This window comes from Rhineura floridana, chromosome 4 (genome assembly GCF_030035675.1).
Source record: "Rhineura floridana isolate rRhiFlo1 chromosome 4, rRhiFlo1.hap2, whole genome shotgun sequence".
NCBI lineage: Eukaryota > Metazoa > Chordata > Lepidosauria > Squamata > Rhineuridae > Rhineura > Rhineura floridana.
Window position 1 is genome coordinate 172,908,613 of NC_084483.1, and position 25,929 is coordinate 172,934,541.

General features: G+C 42.8%; 1 protein-coding gene across 2 annotated transcripts in view; it reads right to left on the reverse strand.

Moving 5' to 3' along the window:
* Window positions 1-3,750: 3,750 nt before the first annotated feature.
* The window catches only part of SMYD2 (SET and MYND domain containing 2), a 55,242-nt gene continuing 33,063 nt past the window's right edge, over window positions 3,751-25,929 (reverse strand). For both annotated transcript variants that reach the window (XM_061625216.1, XM_061625217.1), the window contains exons 5-12: window positions 24,808-24,932; window positions 23,467-23,534; window positions 20,622-20,724; window positions 16,499-16,609; window positions 14,937-15,057; window positions 11,532-11,706; window positions 6,550-6,658; window positions 3,751-4,189 (exon numbers count right to left, since the gene is read on the reverse strand). In XM_061625216.1, coding sequence (XP_061481200.1) covers window positions 4,109-4,189; window positions 6,550-6,658; window positions 11,532-11,706; window positions 14,937-15,057; window positions 16,499-16,609; window positions 20,622-20,724; window positions 23,467-23,534; window positions 24,808-24,932 — 893 coding nt within the window. In that variant the 3' untranslated portion in view covers window positions 3,751-4,108. The remainder of the gene's footprint in view (window positions 4,190-6,549; window positions 6,659-11,531; window positions 11,707-14,936; window positions 15,058-16,498; window positions 16,610-20,621; window positions 20,725-23,466; window positions 23,535-24,807; window positions 24,933-25,929) is intronic.

Below are 25,929 nucleotides of genomic sequence, written 5' to 3' on the forward strand. Positions count from 1 at the left end.
TCCAGGAACAGGTTCAGAGACGGGCAAAAAATACAGTCAACAGTATGGAAAGCAAGTCCTATGAGGAAAGGTTGAAGGAACTGGGTATGTTTCACCTGGCAAAGAGAAAGTTGAAGGAGGCCAGGGTAGCAGGCTTCAAATACCTAAAGGGTTGTCACATGGAAGAGGGCTAAGACTTATTCTCTGCTGGAAAAGACATAATGCAGGGGTGGGGTACCAGTGGCCCTCCAGATGTTGTTGGACTCCCATCATCCCTGGCCGTTGATCATACTCGGTAGAACTGCTGGGAGTTGGAATCCAACACCTAGATGGCTACTGGTTCCCTGCCATTGATGTAATAAGATTTACGTTACAGGAGAGTAGATTGCAAATTCAACTTAAGGAGAAATGTCTTTGTGCTAAGAGCAGTTTGACAGGAACCAATAACCTAGGAGTTTGGGTGGGTTCTCCCTCACTGGAGCAGAGGCTGGGCAGTATCTGTTTGGAGATGCTCTAGCTCCAGATGTCTTGCATTGTGCAGGAGATAAGACTAGACGGCCTACAACCCTCCTCCAACTATACAAGTTGTATAAAGGAGGGGTACATGAACAGAAACCTGGCTCCCTAGTGTGCCCTGTTGCTGAATTACAACAGAAGTGTCCTTAGGTCTCCCCTACACCCATCACTAGTTTAAAAGTTTGTAAAGAGAGGGAAGAGGTTGTAAATAGAAGCTACTACTGCTTTTCCTTTGGCTGTGTGGCTAAGGCAAAGCCACTCAAACGAGTTAGCTCCAGTTGTCTTCCATTCTAGACTTGCACTGTTAGCTCCCTTCGTCTGTTTGGAGTTGGTAACATTGTCCCAGCCACTAGCTGCAATCTGATTCACAAAAAAAGCTTTCCTTCAATTACTACATCAACGCTCTAGCATGTGATTAAAGCTGTGCTACGTGAAAGTACCAAGAAATGGTCCATCTGCTTGGAAATTATGTTTCATTGACTAATTTCATTTCCTGTTAAACATGTGCTCCAGGGCCTAGTATGAACTTGTTAAGTGTTAACTTCCAACCATTCATCCTTATATTTTGAAGTCCAAAGTGTGTGATTTTATGGCAGTTCCTTAAGAGGGACGGGGAGGAAACTGCTGTTCAGTACTTCTGTCCAAAGTATGCAGTTTGACTGCTGCCTCACTGCACTAAATACTGCTACCCATGAGCATAAAAACGCAGATCCAAAGATTTAACTTCCACATGGACCTGTTGGCGCTGACTTCTAAACCACACACAAAAACCAACCTATATGTGCACATGCAGTTGCGGAGTGGAGGGCACTGGGCAAGCATGTGCATCTTAAAATGTATCCAGTGACACATCATCTAATGCTAGTTTTGCCCCAATATAAACGTATAGTACAAGTTCTCTTATCCAGAGCTGCAACACATGACTGGGTGCACAATAAACATAACTGACACTGAAATCTAAGTGCATGTACCTAGGAGTAAAGCACATGATTGCACTGAGAATGTATCCTGTTGGCATTTTTTGTGCAGAGTTCATCCAGATTCTACAGGACCACAATCAGATGTCCTTCATATAAATTCCACTTAAGGCAATCACACTGAAAACATTGTCAAGTGCAGAAGGTTTCAGGTTTTAAGAGGGAGTTTTTATTTAAGGCTCACCTAGAAGACAATGTGGGAATGGGCACCACTGGATATATAGCCCCAAAGAAATAAGAGTTGGAAGCATTCTTAGAAGTCATCTAGTCCACGCCCCTACACACTGTAGGATCTACAATGAAGGATGTAACTACAGCATCCCTGACAAGACAGCTGTTCAGCCTCTGCTTAAATATCTTCAAGGAGAGCCCACCACCTCCTAAGCCAGTCTGTTTCATTGTCAAAACAGCTCTGCCTGTTAGGAAGTTTGTCTTACTGTTTTGCTGAAATCTGCTTCCCCGCATTTTCCACTCTTTGGTTCTCGTCCTGCCTTCTGGACTCTTCCCCCTACTGGTTACTGTTTTTGCCACAGCTGCTAAAGATTCTGTAAGCGTGGGCTGCACAACATCTAAGCAACTGGGCCAGTTTCTTAGTGCAAACAACTCTACCTAGGAACAGGAACAAAGTCAACCCTACATGGATGAGACCGATTATCTGAATCCATTTCAGTCAGGTTTCAGGCCTGGTTTTGGCACAGAAACAGCCTTGGTCACCCTGTATGTTGATGACTGTTGGGACAGAGACAGGGGGAGTGTGAGTTGATTCTCCTTGATCTCTCAGCAGCTTTCGATACCATCAACCATGGTATCCTTCTGGGAAAACTGGCTGAGTTGGGAGTGGGAGGGACTGCATGGCAGTGGTTCTGCTCCTACTTGGCGGGTCGGCTCCAGAAGATGGTGCTTGGGGAACATTGCTAGGCACCTTGGACTCTCCAGTATGGGGTTCCGCAGGGGTCAGTTCTGTCCACCATGCTGTTCAACATCTACATGAAACGGTTGGGTGTGGTCATCCAAAGCTTTGGAGTGCGTTGCCATCAGTATGCTGGTGACACGTAGCTCAAATTCTCCTTTTTATCTTCTTCAGGTTGTCAATCTGCTGAACCAGTGCCTGGCTGCAACAATGGACTGGATGAGGGCTAATAAACTGAGGCTCAAACCAGACAAGACTGAGGGTTCTTCTGACCAGATGGTAGATGTCCAACGTGTCCTGGATGGGGTTGCACTCCCCATGAAGGAGCAGGTTCATAGCTTGGGGGTTCTCCTAGAACCATCTCTGTCACTTGAGGCTCAGGTAGCTTGGTGGCACAGAGTGCCTTCTACCAGCTTTGGTTGGTGGCCCAGCTACGCCCCTATCTAGACAGGGATAACCTGGCTTCAGTTGTCCATGCTCTGGTAACCTCCAAGTTAGATTACTGCAGTGCGCTCTACATGGGGCTGCCTTTGAAGACTGTTCGGAAGCTGCAGCTTGTGCAAAATGCAGCAGCCAGATTGGTAACAGGGACCAGACAGTTCAAACATATAAAACCAATTCTGGCCCACTTGCATTGGCTGCCTGTATGTTTCCAAACTCAATTCAAGGTGCTGGCTTTAACCTATAAAGCCTTACATGGCTTGAGACCACAATATCTGATGGAACGCCTCTCCCGACACGAACCCACTACGCTCAACATCCAAGGCCCTCCTCCGGGTGCCTACTCCGAGGGACGCTGGGAGACTTGCAACAAGGGAGAAGGCCTTCTCAGTGGTGGCTCCCAAATTATGGAATGGTGTTCCTGATGAGGTGTGCCTGGCACCAACACTGTTATCTTTTTGGTGGCAGGTCAAGTCTTTTCTCCCAGAATTTTAGCATGTGTTTTTAAATTGCTTTTTAAAAATGTGTTTTTAAATTTGTATGTTTGTTTTTAACGTTTTTAATTGTTGTAAACTGCCCAGAGGGCTTCGGCTATGGGGCGGTATACAAATGCAATAAATAAATAAATTTCGTGTTATTCTGAAGACTCATAAGACCTTAGAAACCTGTCCTATACACAATTCACAGGGAGTAATATATGTTGTTCCATGTAGACATTGTTACCTTAAATGGGGACAAGCACTATTAGAACTGGACAACTGGAGATAAACCATGTATGTAAAAGCAAAGTTCATAAAATTGTGGGGTGCAGGGTGACAAGTAAGTGCTCGGGGGGGGGGATGTTACAACTACTAATAATGTAGCCTACAATACATTTTTGAAAGACCAAATCCATGTCACAATAATGAGACAAACAAGCAAACAGACTCAAGCACAGTTGTCCCCATTTAATTAATTGCTTTGCGTGGCTAAGATACATAATACATTAAAATCTGTAGAGAAAATAATTGGTAATCTCTGCACATGATCAATCAAAAGCATTAACTATGAAACCATGGCATTTCCTTAGTAGGGAAAAAGCATTCAAAAATTAATTCATGAAGGCTCAAGATATTTCACATCAACCTCAGAGAATGCAAGAAGTAAGGCCCGAGTGCACCACATGTTTGTCATTCCAATTATTTTACAGAAAAGCTTTCATTCCATGTCAATTTTCAAAGCACTCCTGAAGTTTCCATAGCAAGGCTTTTAAAGAAAGGTTGAAGGATTGCATAGATTCAAAGACTCAGTGGGCCTCTAATTCCTTTTTGATCTCTATAACGTATGGATGATCTTTCCCATGTGCTATCTCCATGATAGCAATTGCCTGCAAAAGAGGGAGGAAAAGAATACAATTGATTCAGACAGCCTCGGTTTATAAAATGTTCTCGTCAGGGATTCCAAAGAGTCAGAAACCTCTGACTGGTTTTTGTCCCCTTAAATGTACCCAACTGAAAACAGCACATTTGATTGTAAAGAATCAAACCTTATTATATACACAGCACCTTTTGATCCTAAGAGATCTCCGAACCCTTTTGAAAGGCACAGACAAGCAAAAAGTTAAACGACATTGTATCTGCCTTTCTGTTCTAAACTTAACGGAAGATTATTTTCACACAGGGCTGCTCCAAGCTGAATTTGGGCCTGTTTGCACTCAAAAGCCATGTGAGAAGATGGAATCTGGGTGGTCAATGGGAATGGGTGATGCTTCATCCATTAACCTGAATGACCACAACCCTTTTTGCCATTCACATCAGAACAGTTTCTGCACTGGCCTTTGCTGGGTCTCTAGTAGCCAATTTATGCTAGAGTTTATGGCACAAAAGGCATTCAGACATTGCAGACAAAAATTAAAAAGTTGAGTTGCCAAGCCATATGAAACCATTAGTACTTAAGCAGTGTAGTGACTTCTTGGGATTTGTATTTCAAGCCCAAATTACAATACTATGGTCTTTGTCTATCACAAGTTTGTAACTAAGGCTGTAATCCTACACCCACTTACCTAAGAGCAAGACCCATTGAACATAAAGGGACTTACTTCTGAGTAGACATGTATAAGAGTGCACTGCAAATGAACATCTTTAGATGGTATTTTAAAATAGATTAATGGTCCACCTGAATTCTGGTGATCCTTTCAGCTGTTGAACTCACAAACAAGTGGGCAGGATAAGCTGAAAGAATGCTATCATAATGACACACGCATGATGGATGCTTGTCATAAGGACCAGCCTTGCACTGTGCAAGACCAAGACTCTTATAGGCCAGGTAACATCATACTGTAATGAGAGAGGGACTATCTTAAGGTTAAGATGACGAAGCTTAGCATCTGAACCTGCAAATGGAACTCATGCATAACCAAGTGTTCAGAATTGTTTGATAATGTCAATAAGCAGGCAGATATGGGTGTTGTGGTAGACAGTGTATACTTCAACATTTTTTAAAAAACAACAAAATCTCTCATCAAACGCTTCTGAATAAACTTGGCAATCAAGGGATAAGAGAGCAAGGCACACCCTTTTATGGATCAGTAAATGATTAAAAAAATGAAGCAAAGAGCTGAAACAAATGGACAGATGTCCCCCCCCCCAACACACACAGATCTGAATTACCATGGATGCTATCTGATGGTTTCATCTGATCTGGTGTGAGCAGTGAGGTAGCCAAGATGGCAGAGTACACCAACCCATTCAGGATGATGACATCCTGAGCAGACTGCAAAAAGATCTAATAGGATCCATCACATTGCAATTTGTTGCAATCATGAGAGCTATCACAAATGGGATGACAACTGTGCAGCCCTGATCCAAGTGCACCATAAACTTGGTTTAGGTACCTCTTGAATTCTCCCTCTTGAATTAAAATCACTGAAAAATTAAGGAAGGTTTGCACAAGTTTCCCCATTAAGCCTAGGATTCACTGGCCAAATTAAACACCGTTTCTAGCTTGATGTAGAAAATCCAGCTGTCTTTTTCATCTTTGCTTAGGGAGCAGTCCTTTTCACAGTCTGGATACTCTACCAGTTTAACAGTCCCACCAGCATTGAGAGGGCTCCACAACAACAATTCCTTTCAAGGTGAAGATGAGGAAAAGAAGGTCAAACCCAAACCCTCCAAAGCCTACCAACACAGTGCCTGCACCCCCACCCAACTAGCATGGTTTTCCAGCTACAGGGGAAAAATATTTTGACTACCATATGCACTAACATTCAAGCTAGCTACTGAAATGCAATCTGCTTTGTGCCATATGCCAGCTTCCATCAGAGCCAAGAACATTCAGTTTCTGAACAGCTCTTGATTGTACACAAAACCACAGAAACTGAGAGCGACTTTTCAGTGAAGGATCCTGTTGGGGAAACCATATGTACCAATTAAACTGAACCACTGTTTGCTGCCACCTTAATTGAAGGAGATTCAGAGCATCAAAGACAGGTGCAATAATACTAGATATTTCCGAGTTCTAAAATAATCATTTTGGAATTGGAGGGGAATTTTTGCTTTACTGATTCAGGAAGATGCAGAAGTTGCCTGAAAAATTAAGGAATATAGCAATACAAAGGCAGTTCAAAATATGCATATGTAGTATCCCCCCCTCCAAGAAAATTCTATGCATGATGTAAGTAACTCAACAGTTATTCCACAAGGTACAACACAGTTATTCAATAAGGGGTGGGATGGATGGAGAGTATACCTTCTTGAGAGCCTTAACACCAGCAGGTCTGTTCTCCAGGCCCATGTAAAGTCTCCCCAATTTCAGCCACATGGAGGCCACATTGAGGGAATATAAAGGATAATGTTTACTGCAAAAGAGAGAAACACATCTCTGCTTTTACCAGAACTTGAATCCTCAGTTATTTATTTATTAATTACATTTATACCCCACCTTTCTTTTCATCATAGAAACCCGAGGCAGCTTACACATGGCTCCCAGGTGGTCTCCCATCCAGGCACTGACCAGACCTGACCCTGTTTAGCTTCTGCAAGGTGCTGGCCTCATGTGCCTTCAGACCATAGCCTGGGACCATACAATGTTTGTGTATAACAGCTCAGCTCACAAACATAAGCCTTGGTAGGAGAAGATCCCATATCACAGAGGGAAGAAAGATGCTAATTTTTCCTTTCCTTTTGGTTATTATTGACAATGGTTAACGCACCGCAAAATGTGTGTGTATTACACATAACAGCTTCACTAACAGAATTGTACAGGCCATACATAAAACAAATTACAGAAAAAATAAACATACCTTGGAATAATAGTATCTGTCAGTTAACATTTAATAAACCAAAGCAATATGTCACATCTGCAGAAACATGTGCTCTGTTCTGCCAATATTCAATGAATGGCTTCCACCTTCTCAAAAATGTGTTCTATTTGCTCTCCCTCTCTTATTCTCAGTTATTGGTTAATTCAGACATAACTGCACAATCATATACTTTACTCTCCCCATTCATCAATGCTGGGAATTATTGATGTTCTCCACTTTTTTGCTACTGCATGGTAGCGGTTATGAAACAGTTCATGAAGTTCTTGTGAAATGAACTTTGATCAAATGAAGCTCATTCTCATTCAACATACCATGGCCTTTTGCAGGGGACTCTAAACGTTTAGGCTGATGTTCAGATGAGCAAAGGGGCAATCCAAGAGCAATCCCAGAGCTGAGGTATCAGCACTCTATATTAGTACAGTCGTGCAGCCAGCCTAAACCAGCTTAGAAGATCAGGCTCTGAGTCCATAAATACTAGGCAAGTAACTGGGGTAATAAATCTGGTTTGGGCCCCAGGGAAGAGCATGCCGTTGTGTTTTCTCTATTCCCGCCAGCTGATCTATGACTTCATACTGGCATCCAACTCAAAGGGAGATATTCGTTTGCACTCCACAGCTAGAGAGAAAATTATGCCCTAAGATGATAATTTGTTGAGGAGCCTTGCGACTGGCTCACGCACAACAGTAGGGTGCGCAAAACAACTATAGTCTCTAGGCATAACATGCTGATGGTGGTGCTTCTGTGCAAATGCTGCTGGGCGATCTTGCCAACTGGCCAGAAACCCCAACTATTTCACAGTGCTCTTGCTTATAGCCTTAAACATTAAAAATGGCTCAAAGCTTAAACAAAGTCGAAAAGCTGCAAGAGGAGATGATGGAGACCCTCACTGAAAGGCATCAGTGGGTGTACATGGATATGGAGCTGGGTTACACTAAGTCAACCACTGGTCCTTCCAGTTCAGAACTGCCTACACTGACTAGCAGTGGTGCTCTGCTCTCAGCTACATTCATCTGTCTTGAAAATTCACATTATTGTCTAGAAATATGGAAGCCAAAAGGGAGGAATCATTGTGCTTGCTAGATGTGCAACTGTGGCAGTCAGAGTAACCCTACAAGATTATAGTTGCTGCTGTTATTTTTTTCAATTTATATCCCACCCTTTCTCACAAAAGACTCCAGGGTGGCAAACACAAACATGATTAAAACTTCTAAAAACAGTTCCAATACAGATGCAAACTGGGAAAGATCTCTACTTAAAAGGTTTGCTGGAAAAGGAAAGTCTTCAATAGGCACCAAAATACAAGAGAGACGATGCCCATCTAATATTTAATGGAATGGAATTCCAAAGTATATGTGCCACAACACTAAAGGCCTGATTCCTATATTGTGGGGATGGCATCTCTGCAAGAGACTCTCACGTGCAGAGCACAGTGATTGAGTGGATATATAGGGAGTAAGACGATCTTTCAGGTATCCTATATCGGGGTTTATACACCAAAACCAGCACTTTGAACTTAGCCTGGTAACTAATTGGCAGCCACTGCAGTTCTCTCAGCAGCAACATAACATGGCGGTGATATCCTGTCCTAATGACCAGTTGAGACACCACATTTTGCATTAGCTGCAGTTTCCGAACCAACCTCAAGGGCAGCCCCACATACAGTGCAGTGTAATAATCAAATCTAGAGGTTGCCAGTGCATGGACAACAGTGCTCAGGCTATCCCAGTCCAGAAACGGCTGTAGCTGTCTAACCAGCCAAAGCTGGTAAGTTATAGTTAAACTATGGAATTTGTTCCCACAAGAGGTAGTGATGGCCATCAACTTGGATGGATTTAAAAGAAGATTAGACAAATTCATTGAAGACAAGGCTATTAGTGGCTACCAGCTATGATGGCTCTTGCTCTATTTCCATTGTCGGAGACAGCATTACTTCTGAATACCTGTTGCTGGGAATCGCAAGGGGGAAGAGTGCTGTTGCACTCAGGTTCTTTCTTAGGCATCTGGTTGGCCAGTGTGAGAACAGGATGGACTAGATGGGCCTCTGGCCTGATCTAGAAGGTCTCTTATGTTCTTAATTTCACCCTTTTATGAAGCTATCAATAAATACAGTTGTGGGGAGCCAATGTGGTGAAATGGCTCTTGCATTGCGGAGATCCAGGTTCAAATCCAATAACACTCACGGGATGGTCTTCAACCAGTCCCTACCCTCTCCAGCCTATCACAGAGGGGTAATTGTATGTGCATCATCCTGAGCGTTGAGGAAGTGGAGAAAATGCATGCACAATTAGACAATGTACTATAAGAAAAATTCTGAAAGATACCCACATTATGTATCTAGTTCTGCTAGTTCTCCTCAGAGTAGACTCATTGAAGTTAATAGACATGACTAAGGTTCATTCATTTCAAAGGGTCTACTCTAAATATATAGTTGAATACAACCCATTGCATCTGACAAAGTGGGCTGGAGTTCACAACAGCTTATGCCATAATAAATTTGTGAATACTAAGGTGCCACAAGTCTTTGATTGTTTCTGCCACATTATACCTGACTATTTCCTCTTTTACCTGAAGCTGGCCATCTGAGAGCCCTGACACTACACTGCCAGGTGGGACAAGGAAGGGATTCATTAAGCAGGTTTATTGTGCAGAAACTCACTCAGCCCAATTGGCAGCTTCTGGTGAAAGGAAGGAGTTGGAATGTCAATTTCTCTAAAGAGTCCTGCCTTCTTCACCAGGAATAGCAAATGCTGGCAATTTATGGATGACCCTGTAAGTAGGAATGCTTCCAGAATCTGTTCCTTCCAAATTCTGATATGAACTAAACTGGTCTTCACCTCCTGGACAAATGTGCAGATTGGAACATAGTTATCCACTGGATTTTGCACTTCTCCAAATTTTGCAATACAGTTCTCATGGGGAGGGGGGAAGCACTCAAATGCATATCAAATGTATGTTTTAGGATAAAATGTGTTCAAAAATATGTATTTAAAACCAAATTTTCATGCAGATTTTTTTAAAACTACAGGGGACAATGGACTTGTGAATGAACACATGCAGAACTGGTAAAGAACTAGAACAGACTGATCCATTCACCCTTCCCTGTAAGATCACATGTGCATAGATATACAAATAAGACAGTCAAGGGGGGGACGACGACACAAGTTTGAGCAGATTGACTAATGATCCATAGAGAAGAGAGGCAGGCAGAGAGAGACGCCCAAAACTGGAGACATCTTAAGGTGAGGCAAGAGGACAGAGGATCAGGAAGAGTTTTTTTTATGGAAGAACACAAATAAAACCCCCTGTGCTGATGGGCCCTGTGCCTAGGACTCTTTATAAAAAGGCAGAACTTCAATCACACAGGATTTATTTACACAATCAAGACCCAGAGGTTGCCACCTTAGCATTGTTATACATCTTTCCCTAGAACTTCTTTTTGGGTGCTGCAGCTACACTCCTTCGCAGACTGTCTTGGGTTACACTTGGCTGCATTCTATTCCAAGGAAATATTGAGGACTCCTTAACACAAGTACCACGCTGCCTCCCTCCCCTCAATTTTAGTTTTACCTCTTTAGTCCCTTTTCATATCACTCCCCTATATTTCTTAATGGTATTTTATGTATTTTTAACTGTTTAAATGTTTTGTGTGTTTTATTGTGTATTATTTTATTGTGAGCCGTCCTGAGTGCCCTATTGTAAGATGGAAATATTTTAAATTAAAAATAAATAATAAACACACCCCATGATCATGTATCCTGGCAGGAAAGGGTGAATCACTAGTCTTACCCGGACTTGTTGACTCTCAACATGCTTGAAGATTGGATTCACTTCCTGATAGGGTCCCAACACGTAACACATTAAACCTAAGCCTATTAATCAACTGGGGGGGGGGATTATCAACTAAAATGGTGTGCCTGAATCATCAAGCAACATATTATTTTTAAAAGTGTTAATTATGTTTAACATAAAAATTGTAGATGGCAGGCACCATTTCAGAAAAGGGGTTTTCCCCTTAACATCACATGGGAAGGAATATAACAAATACCTGTATGTTTTTTTCATATACAGTTAAAGCAAATTGCATCAAAGCTATAATTTCATTCACATGGAGATTTAAATAACATTAAGCTTCATACGATTAGTCAACTAAAAATTCTTTAATCAGATGACAGATCTGCTTCCTAAATACGTAAATAAACCAGAAGCTGTTTTCTCAGGATAACAGGCGTATAATATCTGAGATATTGTTTTGCTTCTACCTGCAGGGCATGGCTACTCAGAAATATTCGTTAATGAGACTGGTCCATTGAATTGAAAACCAAAGGCATATTTGGGTGGGTGTGTTTCTTTATAGGCACTTTGGCTTACTATAGTATACAAATTACACAGAAACATTTAGGAACATTACCTGTATGGTTTGATAATCTTCTGCCCGTAGCGTAAAGCACCCTCCCAGTCTTGCATGTACAGACAGACTCCCATCGCCTGGTACATCATGTGCAACATGTAAACATTGCTCTCTGCAAACACAGAGCCCATCTTGTCCAGGCTAAGCTCACAAACCTCTAACAGTTCAGCTGGGGGTAAGCCAAAAGTTAAGGAATATAGTAAGTGGGAAAAATACCCAGTTGTGACTTCAGGTTACACAGCTGAACATTTTGAACATTTTCCTTAAAAAAAAAAAGGAAACTTCGAACTAAAACCACACGGATGTATGACCCATGCAATAACATACAGACCCGTTCTGTTGTTATAGTATCATAAGAGTTGGAAGGGCCCTTGGGAGTCATGTAGTGCAACCTCCTGCTCAATGCAGGATGCAACTATGGCTATTCTTGGCAGATGTCCAGATTCTGCTTAAAGAAAGGAAAGTCCACTACCTCCTGAGACAGTTCATTCCACTATTGAATAGATCTTACTATCAGTAAGTTTCTCCTAAAGTGTAGCCAAAATCTGCTTCCTTGCAATTTGCACCTGCTCTCTGGAGAAACGGAGAACAAGTCTGCCCCATATTCTATGACAGCCCTTCAGAAATTTATTGTTTATTTACTATTACATTTATATCCCACCTTTCCTTTCTCAGGATGGCAGACAAACATGGGTCTCTGCCTCCCAATTCTATCCTCACAACAACCCTGTGAGGTAGGTTAGGCTGAGAGACAGTGAATGGCCCAAGGTCAGCTATGGTTGAGTGGGGATTTCAGCCCTGGTCTCCCAAGGTCCCAGTCTGACACTCTAACAACTACATACACTGGCTCTCATGTTATCATATGTCTGTATGTTAGATTACAATGTACCCTTTGAAAAGCATTTGGGAACTTCAACTGAGGCCCAATCTGTACTATACATTTAAACAGGGCTGTGGAGTCGGTACGCCAAACCTTCGACTCCGACTCCTCTATTTTTCTACTGTCCGACTCCGACTCCACCCAAAATTGCTTCACAGCCCTGGAAAGTGCTGTAAATGTCTTTTTAAATTGGAAGCTCTTGTAGGAGCATTTTTATTGCTGCCTGAATATGCGCTGATCTTGGCATCACAGCATTTGTCTTCATCTGAGTCCTGTGTCATACACTGACACACAAAATGTTTTCCATCTTGAGTTATGGTGAAATGCTCAAATACAGCTGACTTCATGGGAAGCTTCTTTGACATTTTGAATTTATATTTAAAAAAATTTGGCAATCAAAATTTATTTTGAAGCCGGAGTCGGAGTCGGTACATTTCTACCAACTCCAACTCTACCCAAAATTGCTCCCGACTCCAACTCCACGACTCCACAGCCCTGCATTTAAAGCAGTATTACACTACTATAAAACAGTATGGCTTCCCCCAAAGAATCCTGGAAACTATAGTTTGTTAAGGGTACTTGTTGTAAGGAGACTCTTATTCCTTGTACAGAGCTACAATTCTCAGTGGTTTAATAGTCAATCCCTTTTCCCAAGTAACTCTGGGAATCGTAGCTCTGTGAGGGAAACAGGAGCCTGTTAACAACTCTCAGCACCTTTCACGAAGTACAGTTCCCAGGACTGTTTAAAGTGGCACAATGCTGCTTTAAATGTATAGTGCAGATGGAGCCTATTTTAGAATGAAGCTGCCAGACGTGAAGCATTTAAGTTTCATCCCAACAGTGCTGCTCAGCTGCTTCCTGACTCAATTTGAAGTGCAGGCCTTAACCTTTAAGACCCTAAATAGCCAGGGTCCAGGACACCTTAAGGACGGTTTCCTTTCCTAGGAGCCTGCTCAGGTGTGCCATTCAACATCCTCAACCTGATGCCCTTCATACGATGTTGGACGACAACTCCCATGATCTCTGATGATTGGCCATACCAGCTGGGGCTGGTGGGCGTTGGGAATCCAAAACATCTGGAAGGCTGTTTTATATGTTGGAAAATAGATTCTGCAAATGCAGGTTTAGAGGCAGCTTCTTCAGCTCAGGAAAGTGTCCAAGGTTTATTTGACATGGAAAAATCTACTGAATAGAAATTGGGCTGGATCCAGATTAATTGAACTGAATTTAGTTCCCATTGAAACCAATGGGCCAAGTTAGTAAAGATTAAGGGCGCAATTCAATATTTAGCCACCATCTGGCAGAGCTCAATCGTTGCATCCGCAGCCCTGTCATGCATTCTGCCAGGGTGGAAGGGGAGGGAAATTGCTGCACCAGCTTGGAACTAGCCCAACCCTCCAGCCTGGATCAGGACCAATCACATGAGGTAGTGAGAGTGGCTTGGCATCCAACAGTGCCTCAGCCCATCCCTTGGAATACCTCATTTCAGGGAATCCCACCAGGAGCACTTCTATTCAGTCGCCTGGCAGGTGGAACGGGGAACTCCATACCAGCAGAGGCAAGCAAGGATGGGCAGAGGTATCTCCGCCCAATTCAACCATCTCCTCAGCCTTGTGCAAAGGGAGTCTGAATTGCACCCTAATTTGTCCCACTGATTTCAATGGATACCAAGCCCAACTAATTTAGGATGCAATTGTACCCCACCCTCCCAATATTGATGGGATGAGGTGGGGTTAGGATAAAACATGAGCCTGTCTCCATTGGCCTCTACTGGCAGACAACAGCACCACCAATGCAGGGGTAGGGAACACTCCACTGCATTGGAGGCCTGCTTTCCACCAGGGTAGCCAGGTAGCAGGGTGGTTCATGACAGATGCTCTTGGAGGTCGCTGATTCATAGGGTCGCCATAAGTCGTAATCGACTTGAAGGCACATAACAACAACAAGCCAGGATAGGGCCCTGGAATCTGTTGGATCATATACCAACCCCAGTTACTAGAGAGGGAGCCCCCCTACACCTTCCATCCTGACTGGTAGGAGCTAGCGGAGCTCCATTTGCGGTGGTGACTCCTATTACTCCAATCATCCCCAGGCAGGGCTAGGATTGCTCTGCCCATCTGGATTCAACCTACAGTGTATAAAATAATCCCAAGAAAGTGTTAAATCAGTGGAGGCTTTTTATTTATCAGACTAAAAAGCTTTGCAGCCTAGGCTTCCTTTCTTGAATTACCAGTCAAAAATATTACACACTAAAGCAGTTGCAAATCAATTTGTTCCTTGCTTCCCCCACCCATCGCCCCAACACCACAAAGTTCAACTCTAAAGCAAAGGAAATATAGAAAAGAAACTCTGGTCTTGAGAAACAAAACAAGGGGTGACAGGGTGTCGGGGAAAAGATGGATCTAGCCGCCTTATGCTTGGGAATTTCATTTTTGGACACGTTTCAGCAAAATGAGGCCACTAAATTGAATCTAAAGTTCAGCTTAACAGAGAGGACAGATAAGAAAGAGAACACCAAAAGATATATTTGTAGTGTTTGGCCCTCCTGAATTCCTCAATCACATTTCTGGCATATTTGATCATATCTCGCACAGCTTCTGCTGATGGAGGCTCATTCAGCTTGCGGATTTCCAGTTTATCTTTGTCCTGAGAGAAGAGTTACAAGAGAGTTACAAGGGCTACTCCAACTCGAAGACAAAAAGCAGATCCACAGAGAAACCCAAAATAGCTATTTAAAAAGAGAGGGATTTGTTAGAGGAATAACGCTTACAATTAAGTTAAAATGTAACTTCATTTTTGTCACAGGATTTGGCTGAAACAAAAGGGTACAGTCTAACAAGATAGAAGGATGGCACCTCTAAGTCGGCCCCTTTTTGTCTTCCACACCCTATTAGGAATACAGGAATATCCCTTACACTAAGTCAGACCATAGTTCAATATTATCTACACTAGTGGTTCCCAAACCTTTCCCCACAGACCACTGAGGGTCTTTTGCGGACCATTTAATGATTTTACTGCTAGTTGTAATGTGCTGTGTACATTATTGTATTACAATTTGAATTCCACAGAATTCAAATTGTAGGTGTTCTTCAGAGACAGACCACGGACTACCTGAATGAAGCTTGCAGACCACTGGTGGTCTATGGACCACATTTTGGAAACCCCAGATTTGCACATCTCCAGGGTTTCAGGGACAAGTCTTTTCAAGCACTACCTGAAGATTCCTACTACTGAAGGTGCAGCTTTTGACTCTTAAATCCCCTAATGGCTTGGGACCTACATGCCACCTGTCAGAAGTGGAGCAGAGCCACTATGCCAACTTCTGACAACTGGGTCGCTGTTGCTTACTGGGAGGGAGAAAGGCGAGGCAGCAGGGAGGTTAGCATAGTGCAAATGTACCACAAGGAGTGCTGGATTGGCTCTGCTGGTGCTTTTGCACTGCCTCACCCCTCCCAGTAAATAGTAGCAACCCACCTGCTGGGAAGCTAGCATAGTGGCGTCACCTCACCTGGAGTGCTGCTTCCGCCACTTGTTTCCTTGACTCACTCCCAAATCTCTCAGTTTGTCTTCTTGATCATCCCAGTCATCTGCCCAGAGCTGTTTTTGACACAGTGGAGGTTCAATACAAAAAGGTGCATTTGCGCTCCAAAAAGAGAGAGCAGTGATGTGGCAAAATTATAATGGGGAGGGGTACATGGAATATGGAGCAAGATTTGCTCAGGCATAGTCCTAATGCAACATGACACCCTCCAGAAGTTGCTGGAGTCCAATTCCCATCAGCCCCAGCCATCAGGGATCATCTGAGTTGTGGTCCAGCAACACCACAAGGTGTTGCACAAGGAGGGTTCTGTGCTGGTTACCCCTGCAGTCTAATGGTTGACCCTGAATAAATCACTCTGTCAGATTCACCTGCACCAATGCGAGTTGGAAACATCCTAAAGCTTCGTATTACAGATAACATATAAATATTGGATGGTGGTAAACAATGATGATGAAGATAACTGGAAAGAAAAATGTTGTGTCCTTGCAGTCAGGCTGTAAATCTAAATTGTAAATGAAGTATGTGTATTCTATTAAATATAATTACCTTTTTTTTAGTAATGCACTCTCTACAATCACAAGTAAAGAAATAGGAATCTCTTAATCGATCGTTCCTATCTTCTGTGGGATACAACAGGTCAATGTAACTGGTAAAAATCTAGAAAAGAAAGACAGATCATTTAATAACTGCACAAAGATCTTAAAATACACCAGAATATACATAAACTTACACAGATCTATGTACATGGAGCAGCATCTACTGGTTGTAGTTACTCAGTGGTGACAAACTCATAGCAATTAGCCAGGTTTCAGGGCTAATACCCAGAGAGATATTGTACAGGTTAAGTTCATTTACTACTGAAAGAATCTATAGATTCTAATACATTTGGGTGAATCTGTATCAACTTAAAGTGGTGAGGGGCACACAAGGAACCCCTACCCTCAACATCCCTATGAATTCTGGCTCCACTTGCAACTACAGGCGGGCCCCGCTTATACAGCAGGTTCCATTCCAAACCCCCGCCGTAAAGCGGAAATCGCTGTAAAGCGGAACCCCATTGAGTATAATGGGGCGCATTGCGCAAAAATGACGCAAAAATACAGCAAAAGCGCAAAAATCGGCTTTAAAACGGGGAATGAAAGCCGCCTCATTAGCAGAGCGCCGGGAAGCGGGGCCCTACTGTACCCTGGATTCAGTTTAGCAGCTTGCCCACAACCAGGAACCTGCATTATTGGGTTCCCAAGGGGAGGATTCTAAGAGTATTCTCTCACTAGGGGCCTAACCCTAACCAACCCCCCAACCCCCATACCAACACCCCTCAGCCCAGCCAAACTCTCCCTCCTCTTAGACCTTGTCAAGCCTCCCTCTCTACCACAGGTCACCAGCCTGCCCCCCACATTTCCAGACATTCTCCCATGAGGAGAAGGGAAGCAGAGGAGGGAGGCAGCTGACCGAGGCAAACTGCAAAGGAACAGCTGCCCCGGCCAGTCCTGGCTATTCCTCCATGGTTGCTCTAGAGCAGGGCTGAGGAACCTGTGGCCCTCTAGATGCTGCTTAACTACAACTCCCATCATCCCTAACTACTGGCCATGCTGGCTGGGGCTGATGGGAACTGGAGTGGGCTTTCTGCACTGGGAAGGGGTTGAACTAGATGACCCTTGAAATCTCTTCCAACTCACTCTATGATAATGCTTTAATTCCTGATGGTGAAATTAGTCACATGCAGCAGATTTTCATCTGGATCACTGTTAAATTAGAAGAGAAAATGGAACCCATGGAACTTTCAAAATTCTGGTGGTTTCCCAACTGGAGTTGGAGGTGGGATCAAGTTATTACATATTAAAATAGTATATATGTTTAATTAATACTGTAGTAGTGGGCTCTTTTGGGGGGAAGAAGGGCAGGATAAAAATGTAATAATATATAAATACCCAAAAAGGCCAATTGGATCACAGAATTAAATAACTCGGGCTGCAATCCTATACTCATTTACCTGTCAGTAAGCCCCGCTGAACTCAATGGGACTATATGGGATGAGTAGATGGGGGGGGGAGGCTGGTGACCTGTGGCAGAGGGGGAGGCTGTAAAAGGGCCAATTAGATCAATGCATAATATTGCAGACTTCTTGTGCAGTACAATATCCAATTTAAGAGATAAAGTTGGAAGATCAACAATAAAAAAGCTGTGGAACTCCCTCCCTTTGAATATTAGGCAGGCGCCATCTCTGCTATCTTTTCGGTGCCTTTTGAAGACTTTCCTCTTTCAACAAACCTTTTAAGTTGAGACCTATCCCAGTCTGCATCTGTCTCACAATTGCTTAATATGTTTTTAATAATGTTTTTAACCCTTTTTTAAAGTTGTTTTTTTAATATATTTTTAATGCTGTTTTGTTTTAATATATTTTAAGACCTTTTTTTGATGTTTTAGAGTGTTTTAGTGCTTTGTTTGCCACCCTGGGCTCCTGCTGGGAGGAAGGGTGGGATACAAATTGAATAAACAAACAAACAAGTTTCAAAAAAGACCATATTGCCTAAATTCTTATCTTTACTAAAAAATGACAAAGTGGCAAACCTCTAAGACTCACTGGTAATAAAAGCTGCTCCATTGTTGAAGAGGGAGGCACACCGGTGGGCCAACATACCACTGGGAGCCCTCCCCCCTGCCAGTGGAGAACTCCACCTGCAAAGACGTTTGGCCAGCAGAGTGGGAGAGAACGGGGCATAGTAAGGGTGTGGCAGTCACGGAGACACCACATCCAATGCCCATTCATTTTTCCATTGTAGTCAATGGGGGCGGGGGAAGGAGAGAAAAAACCTCCACCCTATCTTGTCCCAGAAAAGCAATTAAGCATGCATATATCATGCAATATAAGAACAGAGGGAAAAAAGAGGTGTTTACTTTTGGAAAGAGGAGTTATGTTGCAGTTTAGCTGCATATTCTTATAAAAATAATGGGCTTTATCCAACTAAACAGTTTCACTAGTACAAGCACTTTGTGTGCAGTGAAGCGTCCCCTCCTTCTCCTTTCCCCGCCCCCTAATCTTTTGTAGGGCTTCTTCCCCAAGCCTTTGGATTAGATTTGGGGAGGGTAGTCATGAGCGGAGGAGAGGGAGGGAGAGTTCCATTGCAGTCTTGTGCTGGCGGAACTGTTGAGTTGGACACCACCCAAAATCTTTGTTAATAGATAGTATGACAGGGATCTTGAATTTTGCTTTTTTTGTTGGAAGACTGAATACCAAGGAAGAGACACATTTATTGCAAGCCTCTTTGTAAATATAATGTAGCAAACAGCCACTCAGTTTGCTTGGGAAAGCAAAGTATCTTATCTGCCCAGAAAAAAAGAGGGAAAAAAAAAAGAATGCAACTCCAAACACAGCTACCCAAAGAAACATGTTATAAAACATGATGGCAAGTTTCAATGCTTATCTTAAAAATTCTATAAGAAAATAAAGACTAGAATGAAAAAGCAGATGCATGTCTGCTCCACCAGCGATGCAAGTTTTTCCATGGAGTCTGCTGTTGTTTTTGTGATGTCCTTCACCTTCTCTCAACGTGCCCAGGGCAAGCTGATTTTAGTTAGCAGTTGCTTGCTTTTATCCTACAGTGAGCGCATCTCAATTGCTTTTCTCCGGGCACAAAATATGGGAGCTAATTTAAACACACGCACACACACACACAGAGAAATTTTGACAGGTTGCTCATGTAATAACCATGTTGAACCAGAAGGTGGAGGCACAGGCCATATCACCGATGATAATTTTGTTGCAGCGCTGCTCTAACGGAATGACAGAGAACCTCTGGCAGAGATGTTCTACCAGTTCGTTAACATTCACTCTTTCTGCAGGCACTGTTATCCTTTTTAAGCATTTATATTTTATCTAAATAAAGTATAAGACATGCAAAGAAAACGTATAAACATTTAATAAATTAGCCCACAACAATCTGGAATGCAGTAGAGGTAAATGATGTCACCACCCCTATGGGAAGCACAGGTGAGGATGGATGTGTGGGAAGGGGTCTGCAGAGTGCAGAGGAATGGGTCAGGCTATGGAACAGGCCAGTGTGACATGTTCTACACAGTATCTAAAGTTACCATTGGACTATTTAAGTGACTTGAGTCAAAGAAAGAAAGACCTGCGACTCCCACTGAAAAACAGCAGTCCCATGGTAAGCTCTTGCCTCCTTTGACATTCAGCCATACTTAACCGAGTTCTTTTCCCGCTCCTGACAGTATTAGTCAATGGTATGGATAAATGAGACATAATCAAACAATGTGCTTAAGCAACAAAGAAGTAACATTGGCAAGCCTGACTGATATTTGTGGGGAGAGGTGGGGAAGACCTCAACATGGGGCTGCCATTTTGAACAGCACCCCCATTTCAAACAGTATGTACAGTTTTTGTAAGAAAAAGAAGTCACAGTCAAATTTCAAGTGGGAAGCTGCTGATTCCCACAGCTTAAAGTCAACATTTTTGTAACTGTATTTGAAAACTGAGAGGGAAAAAACTCAAAAGGGATGCAGAGGAATAGATATGCCACCAAAAAAAATATAGAAATGCATATGCTAGGTGCACTGTTGGCATTAAATCTTTGGACATCCGTTAGGAATTGTATGTGTACAAATCACTACTTACCCATCCCTTGTGAGCATGCATTCATTGCATAGTTACCTCATCTCCAGCTTCTATCTCCTGAACAGCTCTGACTTCAGCCACTGTTCCTTTGTAGGTAACAATCACGTTGGGGCAACAACTGTGGTTCATGAGCGCCACACTGGCAAAAACAGAAGGACATGTATTGTTTCATGACCGGCAACATTGAAAATCTCAAGCAAAAGATAAGACTTCTGTAAACTGCAGGACTTGCTACAGTTACAAGAATGTAATGAGTTGGTTCACACATAACACTGTGTCAAACCATGGCTCAAGCGGCTCCTGGAGAGGAGATTGCGCTCCATCTTCCTGCTACTATGCTGCTGGGAACTAAGCCATGTTTTGGATTAGTATGTCATCTGAACCCAGGTTTCTGGTTTGTCTCCTCGAGGCAAAAGATGATCTAGAAATCCAAGAACAAAACTTGGTTACAGCTCATGGTTCCTCTGGAACAAGACTAACCACAAGCTTGAGTTCAGATGATCACAACAGTGCAGAAGTAGGAGGACCAGAAGCCAAGTAAGCACAAACTTCTTTCCAGAAACCCCTCTGTTTGCACTAAGCTACCATTTGGCTTAGCATTACATGCAAACCAGCTCAATGTCTCTTTGTGAAATACTGCATATTATTACAACTGTATAATCAGGACAAACTCACTAAGTCATGAAGACATCTTAAACTTGTTGACAAGTCTTGAAATATTTTTCTACATAGGAAAAAAGCATATGGGAGTGGGAAGAGACAAAAGACAAAACATCCTCTTAGCTCATACAATTTACCTTCACAGGTGAAACATTAAGAAGTGGCACATACGGTGCAGCCACAGTTAAGCACGATAAAGTCCCAGTGATTTCAATGGAACTCTGCCATTGAAGGCAACAGAATTTCAACGGGTTCAGCTTTTGCTCTGATTTTTATTAGATATGGTATCTCCATCTGTCCCCCCTTAACAAACTTCACCACAAATGAAATTAAACACAGGGAATTGACACATGATTATTTTACGAAAAGGTATACACTCATTACTTCATTAAAGAGTATAGACACTTTCAGCCTGCTGCTTGCATGCAAAACCAGTGGTTCACGTTTGGTGCGGTTTGTCCAATCTTTTGTACTCTGATAGTACTAGTTTTACCAATTCAATAATCTCCCTATTCAACACATAAAGCTGCCTCTACAGAGTCAGATTATTGGTCTGGGTTGCCTCCCCGATTGGCTGGGACTCTCCAGCGTCTCATGTGTAGACAAACTGGAACAGGTTGAGAGGAGGGCAACAAGGATGATCAGGGGAGTGGAAACAAAGCCCTATAAGGAGGGGCTGAAAGAACTGGGCATGTTTAACCTTGAGAAGAGATATGATAGCACTCTTCAAGTACTTGAAAGGTTACCACACAGAGGAGGGCCAGGATCTCTTCTCAATTATCCCAGAGTGCAGGACACAGAATAATGGGCTTAAGTTACAGGAAGCCAGATTTCAGCTGAACATCAGGAAAAATTTCCTAACTGATAAAGCGATACGACAGTGGAACTAATTACCTAGGGACATGGTGGGCTCTCCAACACTGGAGGCCTTCAAGAGGCAGCTGGACAGCCAACTGTCGGGTATGCTTTATGTTGGATTCCTGCATTGAGCAGGGGGTTGGACTCGATGGCCTTATAGGCCCCTTCCAACTCTATGATTCTATGCAGAGAGGCCTTTTCCAAACTGCTATTTGACTGGATATCCCAGGGTTTGTACATGAAACAATAAGCATGCAAAACATGTGCTCTGCCATGGAATTATGCCCCCTCTCCCTACTGCATGCACTACGACAGTTACAATGTGGGCTTCCAATGGGAACACATGGATCAGGTGCTGCATCAGTACATCATAGCCTTCTATCCTTCCATGTAGGAAGACACAGTGGACAATGGGCAGCTGCCTTACACTGAAACAGACCACTGGTCCATCTTACTCAGTATTGTCTAGACTGCCTGGCAGTGGCTTTACAGTGCTTCAAAACAGATCTATTTCCCAGCGCTACCTGAAGATGGCATGGACTGAACATGGGATTGTTTATGTGCAAGGCATGTAATCTACCACTGAGTTATAGCATGCTTTGCATGCAGAAGGTCCTTGGTTCAGTCCCTGCCTTCTCCAGCTAAAGGATCAGGTAGCAGTGTTCTGCTTGAGACTGTGGAGATCTGCTGCCAGTTAGAGCGAAGAATAGTGGGCTAGATCAGGGATGGGGAACCTCAAGTCCAAGGGCCAAATGCAGCCCTCCAAACCCCTCTGTCTGGTCCTTGGAACTCTCCCTGGCCACACACACTCTTCCTAAGCCACACCCCTCCCCGGTCCTACTTTGCACTTTCCTTGAGTGTTTTGCTTGGCTAGAATGTGTCTTTGAACACTGAGGCGGCTTTTTGCTTGCCTGGATGGAAGACAGAGAGGTGCGTGTGAGTGTGTGTGTGCAGACAAGCTTGCTGTACAAAGGTAAAATAAACATTCATTGCTCTGTCCACCACTGGCATGTGGCCCCCAAAAGGTTGCCCAGAAGGGAATGTGGCCCTTGGGCTAAAAAAGGATTCTCACCACTGGGCAGATGGACAAACAGCCTGACCTGGTGTAAGGCAGCTTCCTTTGTTCAGTGCCTCCTACCTAAGCGAGTGGGAGAGAAGCAGGTGAGTAGCCAAGGCGCAGGTGTTGAATGCAAAGAGGGAGGAAGCCTGTGCAGCAGTTTAAGAGCTGCGAAAGGAACATCTTGCCCAGCTCTACAAATAAGATGTATCCTTTTTTTCCTTGCAGATTTCTTGCTGAAAAGAAATGTACAAGTCAGAGAAACTGTTTTGCTTGGGGAAGGAATACTGCACCTAAAGCACTTACTCAGGGAATATTGCTGATCCCAGGTGTGAAAGTTCTTCGTCTTCAATTGTGAACCCATTACAGTTAACCTGAGAGAAAGGGAAAGGGACAGAAATAAAAACCCGCTGGCTTGTTTAGCATCGCATGATAAGTGACCCTATTTGTCTGCATCATCCTGATTAATCTGATTAGAATGCTGCTTACTCTTAATCAAGTTTTGCTGCTGAGCTACTAGCTTTATAAGAAGGGAGGTCAGAGTTTACCTACAATCTAATTTTATAGTGAAAGATTAAGACCAGGGCAGAGGAGCTGAGCTGCAGCAGAGAGAGTATCAGCATCCTGAATTCAGGCAGGATGAAAAAGCAGCTGAATGTGATATTCTGTTAAGAAGGATGGAAAGAAACTTAAGACACGGATGGTGATATAAACCTAGTTGAAAGGATAAAAAGGATGGGGACTGGGACAGAAAAAAGGGCAGCTTTCCAGTTTCATTATTTTTTTTCTGCCTGTCCTATACTGCACACACCTTGCTTTTTTGGGGTGCTTCACAAATAAGTATTATTATATGATTAATGGGAGAGGAATGCAACCCTCTTTAAGCCCAAGGGCTGGGCACACCTATCCTCAGTCTTGTAATTATATTAAATATTAAGCAACACGTTCCATTAAATCATTTACGCAGCAGCATGTTCCCATTAGGTTTAAAAAGTTTAGGGAATCTGCATTAATATTACATATATATTGATATATCAACAGTTATAAGAATTCCTTTTCTAATATGTTGTATTTATGTTTACAATATGTGTATTTATGTATTAATCTGTGTTTTGCATATCTGCATTATGCTAAATACCTTTATTCTTAAAAAGAAGACAACAAATAAAAAGGGGTAAAAGTTAAAAAAACAGCATTGGGGAAAAAGTATATTCAAAAGGAAAACATAAAAATGGATTTCTCCATTCACACTTTACATTTTTTGGGTGTACACTGAAGAAACAAAATGTGTGAATAAGCAATGACATGTTTGTCAAGGCTCCTGTTTCCAGAACCACTAGAGTGCTTCCAACAGAGGGTTTTTGGGGTGACCACTGATTCAGTGCATGCAACACCCATAAACTATCTGTGTCCCCCCCACACACATCTGACAGTTTAATGGGGTCAGTGGGAAAAAGGTAGAGTCCAAAATGAGGGACTGATAAGGGTTCATCACACAAAATTGCACACAACTTTGCACTGCTTCTTTTGCAACACTATTTCCTGTACTTCTGGTTCAGTGCAAAATTACATGCCCTCAAAGGTGCCATCTGGATCCAGTCAAACCAGCCAGCCAACCCTCCCCCACCCTTTTTTAATCCATTTTACCTGACCAAAAAGGACCACAAGAGCTGCATTGTCAGGGTATTCTATGTGCTTTGAATAAAAGTGGTGGAGAGCCGAGATATCATTCTGAATTAGCTCCTTCTTTTCATTGTCAAGCTTATCAAGATCTGCAGAGGAAAAGAAATCCTTTTTAATACAAAGGCCAATTTACTTGCAGTGAAGTGCAGCGAAGACTACTTCGAGACAGGACACCCTCTAAGAAAGAGAATCAGTCATAAGAACAGTTCTTTGAACTGCAGTAGGTGTCATTTCCCCTCTCTTAGGCCTTGTGAAAGTGAATAAGGCCAGGAAACATCTAATCTTAGCACATTTTTACCCAAGTATTATGTGGGAAATTTCATCTTTAGGAAATTTCATCATCGAGAAAGGCTGTAAACTCAACAGTGGAGTGTCTGCCTTGCATGCAGAAGGTCCCCGGTTCAATCCCTGGCATCTCCAGGTAGGGCTAAGAGAGACTCTTTCCCGAAACCCTGGAAAGCCGCTGCCAGTCAGGGTAGACAGTGCTGAGCTAGATGGACTCATAGTCTGACTCAGTATCAGGCAGCTTATGTTGCTAAGAAGGCCAACACCACTGACTTACAAAACACACTGGGTGACCGTTTCATGTATTTGTCATTACACCACTGACTAATGCCACCCGAGGCTCCTTCTGGGAGGAAGGGCAGGATATAATCAATCAATCAATCAATCAAATAAATAAATAATAAGTTAATAAATTAACTTTACTTTCATTGAAATAACATTAACATTATAAACACTGCCAGGCTGGCACCATTAACATCCTCCGAGGAGATCAGGGTAGTGTAATGATTCCTCTTCCCTTCTTTTTCTCACAACAACCCTGTGAGGTTGATTTAGCTGAGAGATTCCGATTCTCCCGGTCCAAGGTCAACTTCACATTTGCATTTTGACATGTGCTTCCCAAGTTCTAATTCAACACTCTAATATTGTTCACAGCTTTGGGGGTCTTTGGACCAAGAACAGTAAGAAATACATCATAACATAAACCAGAACGTAACATCATGCTGGTTCTTGTAATACAATGATCTTGAGGGAGGGAGTGTATAATAATTGAAGACAATAAAATTTGCATGGACATTCAAA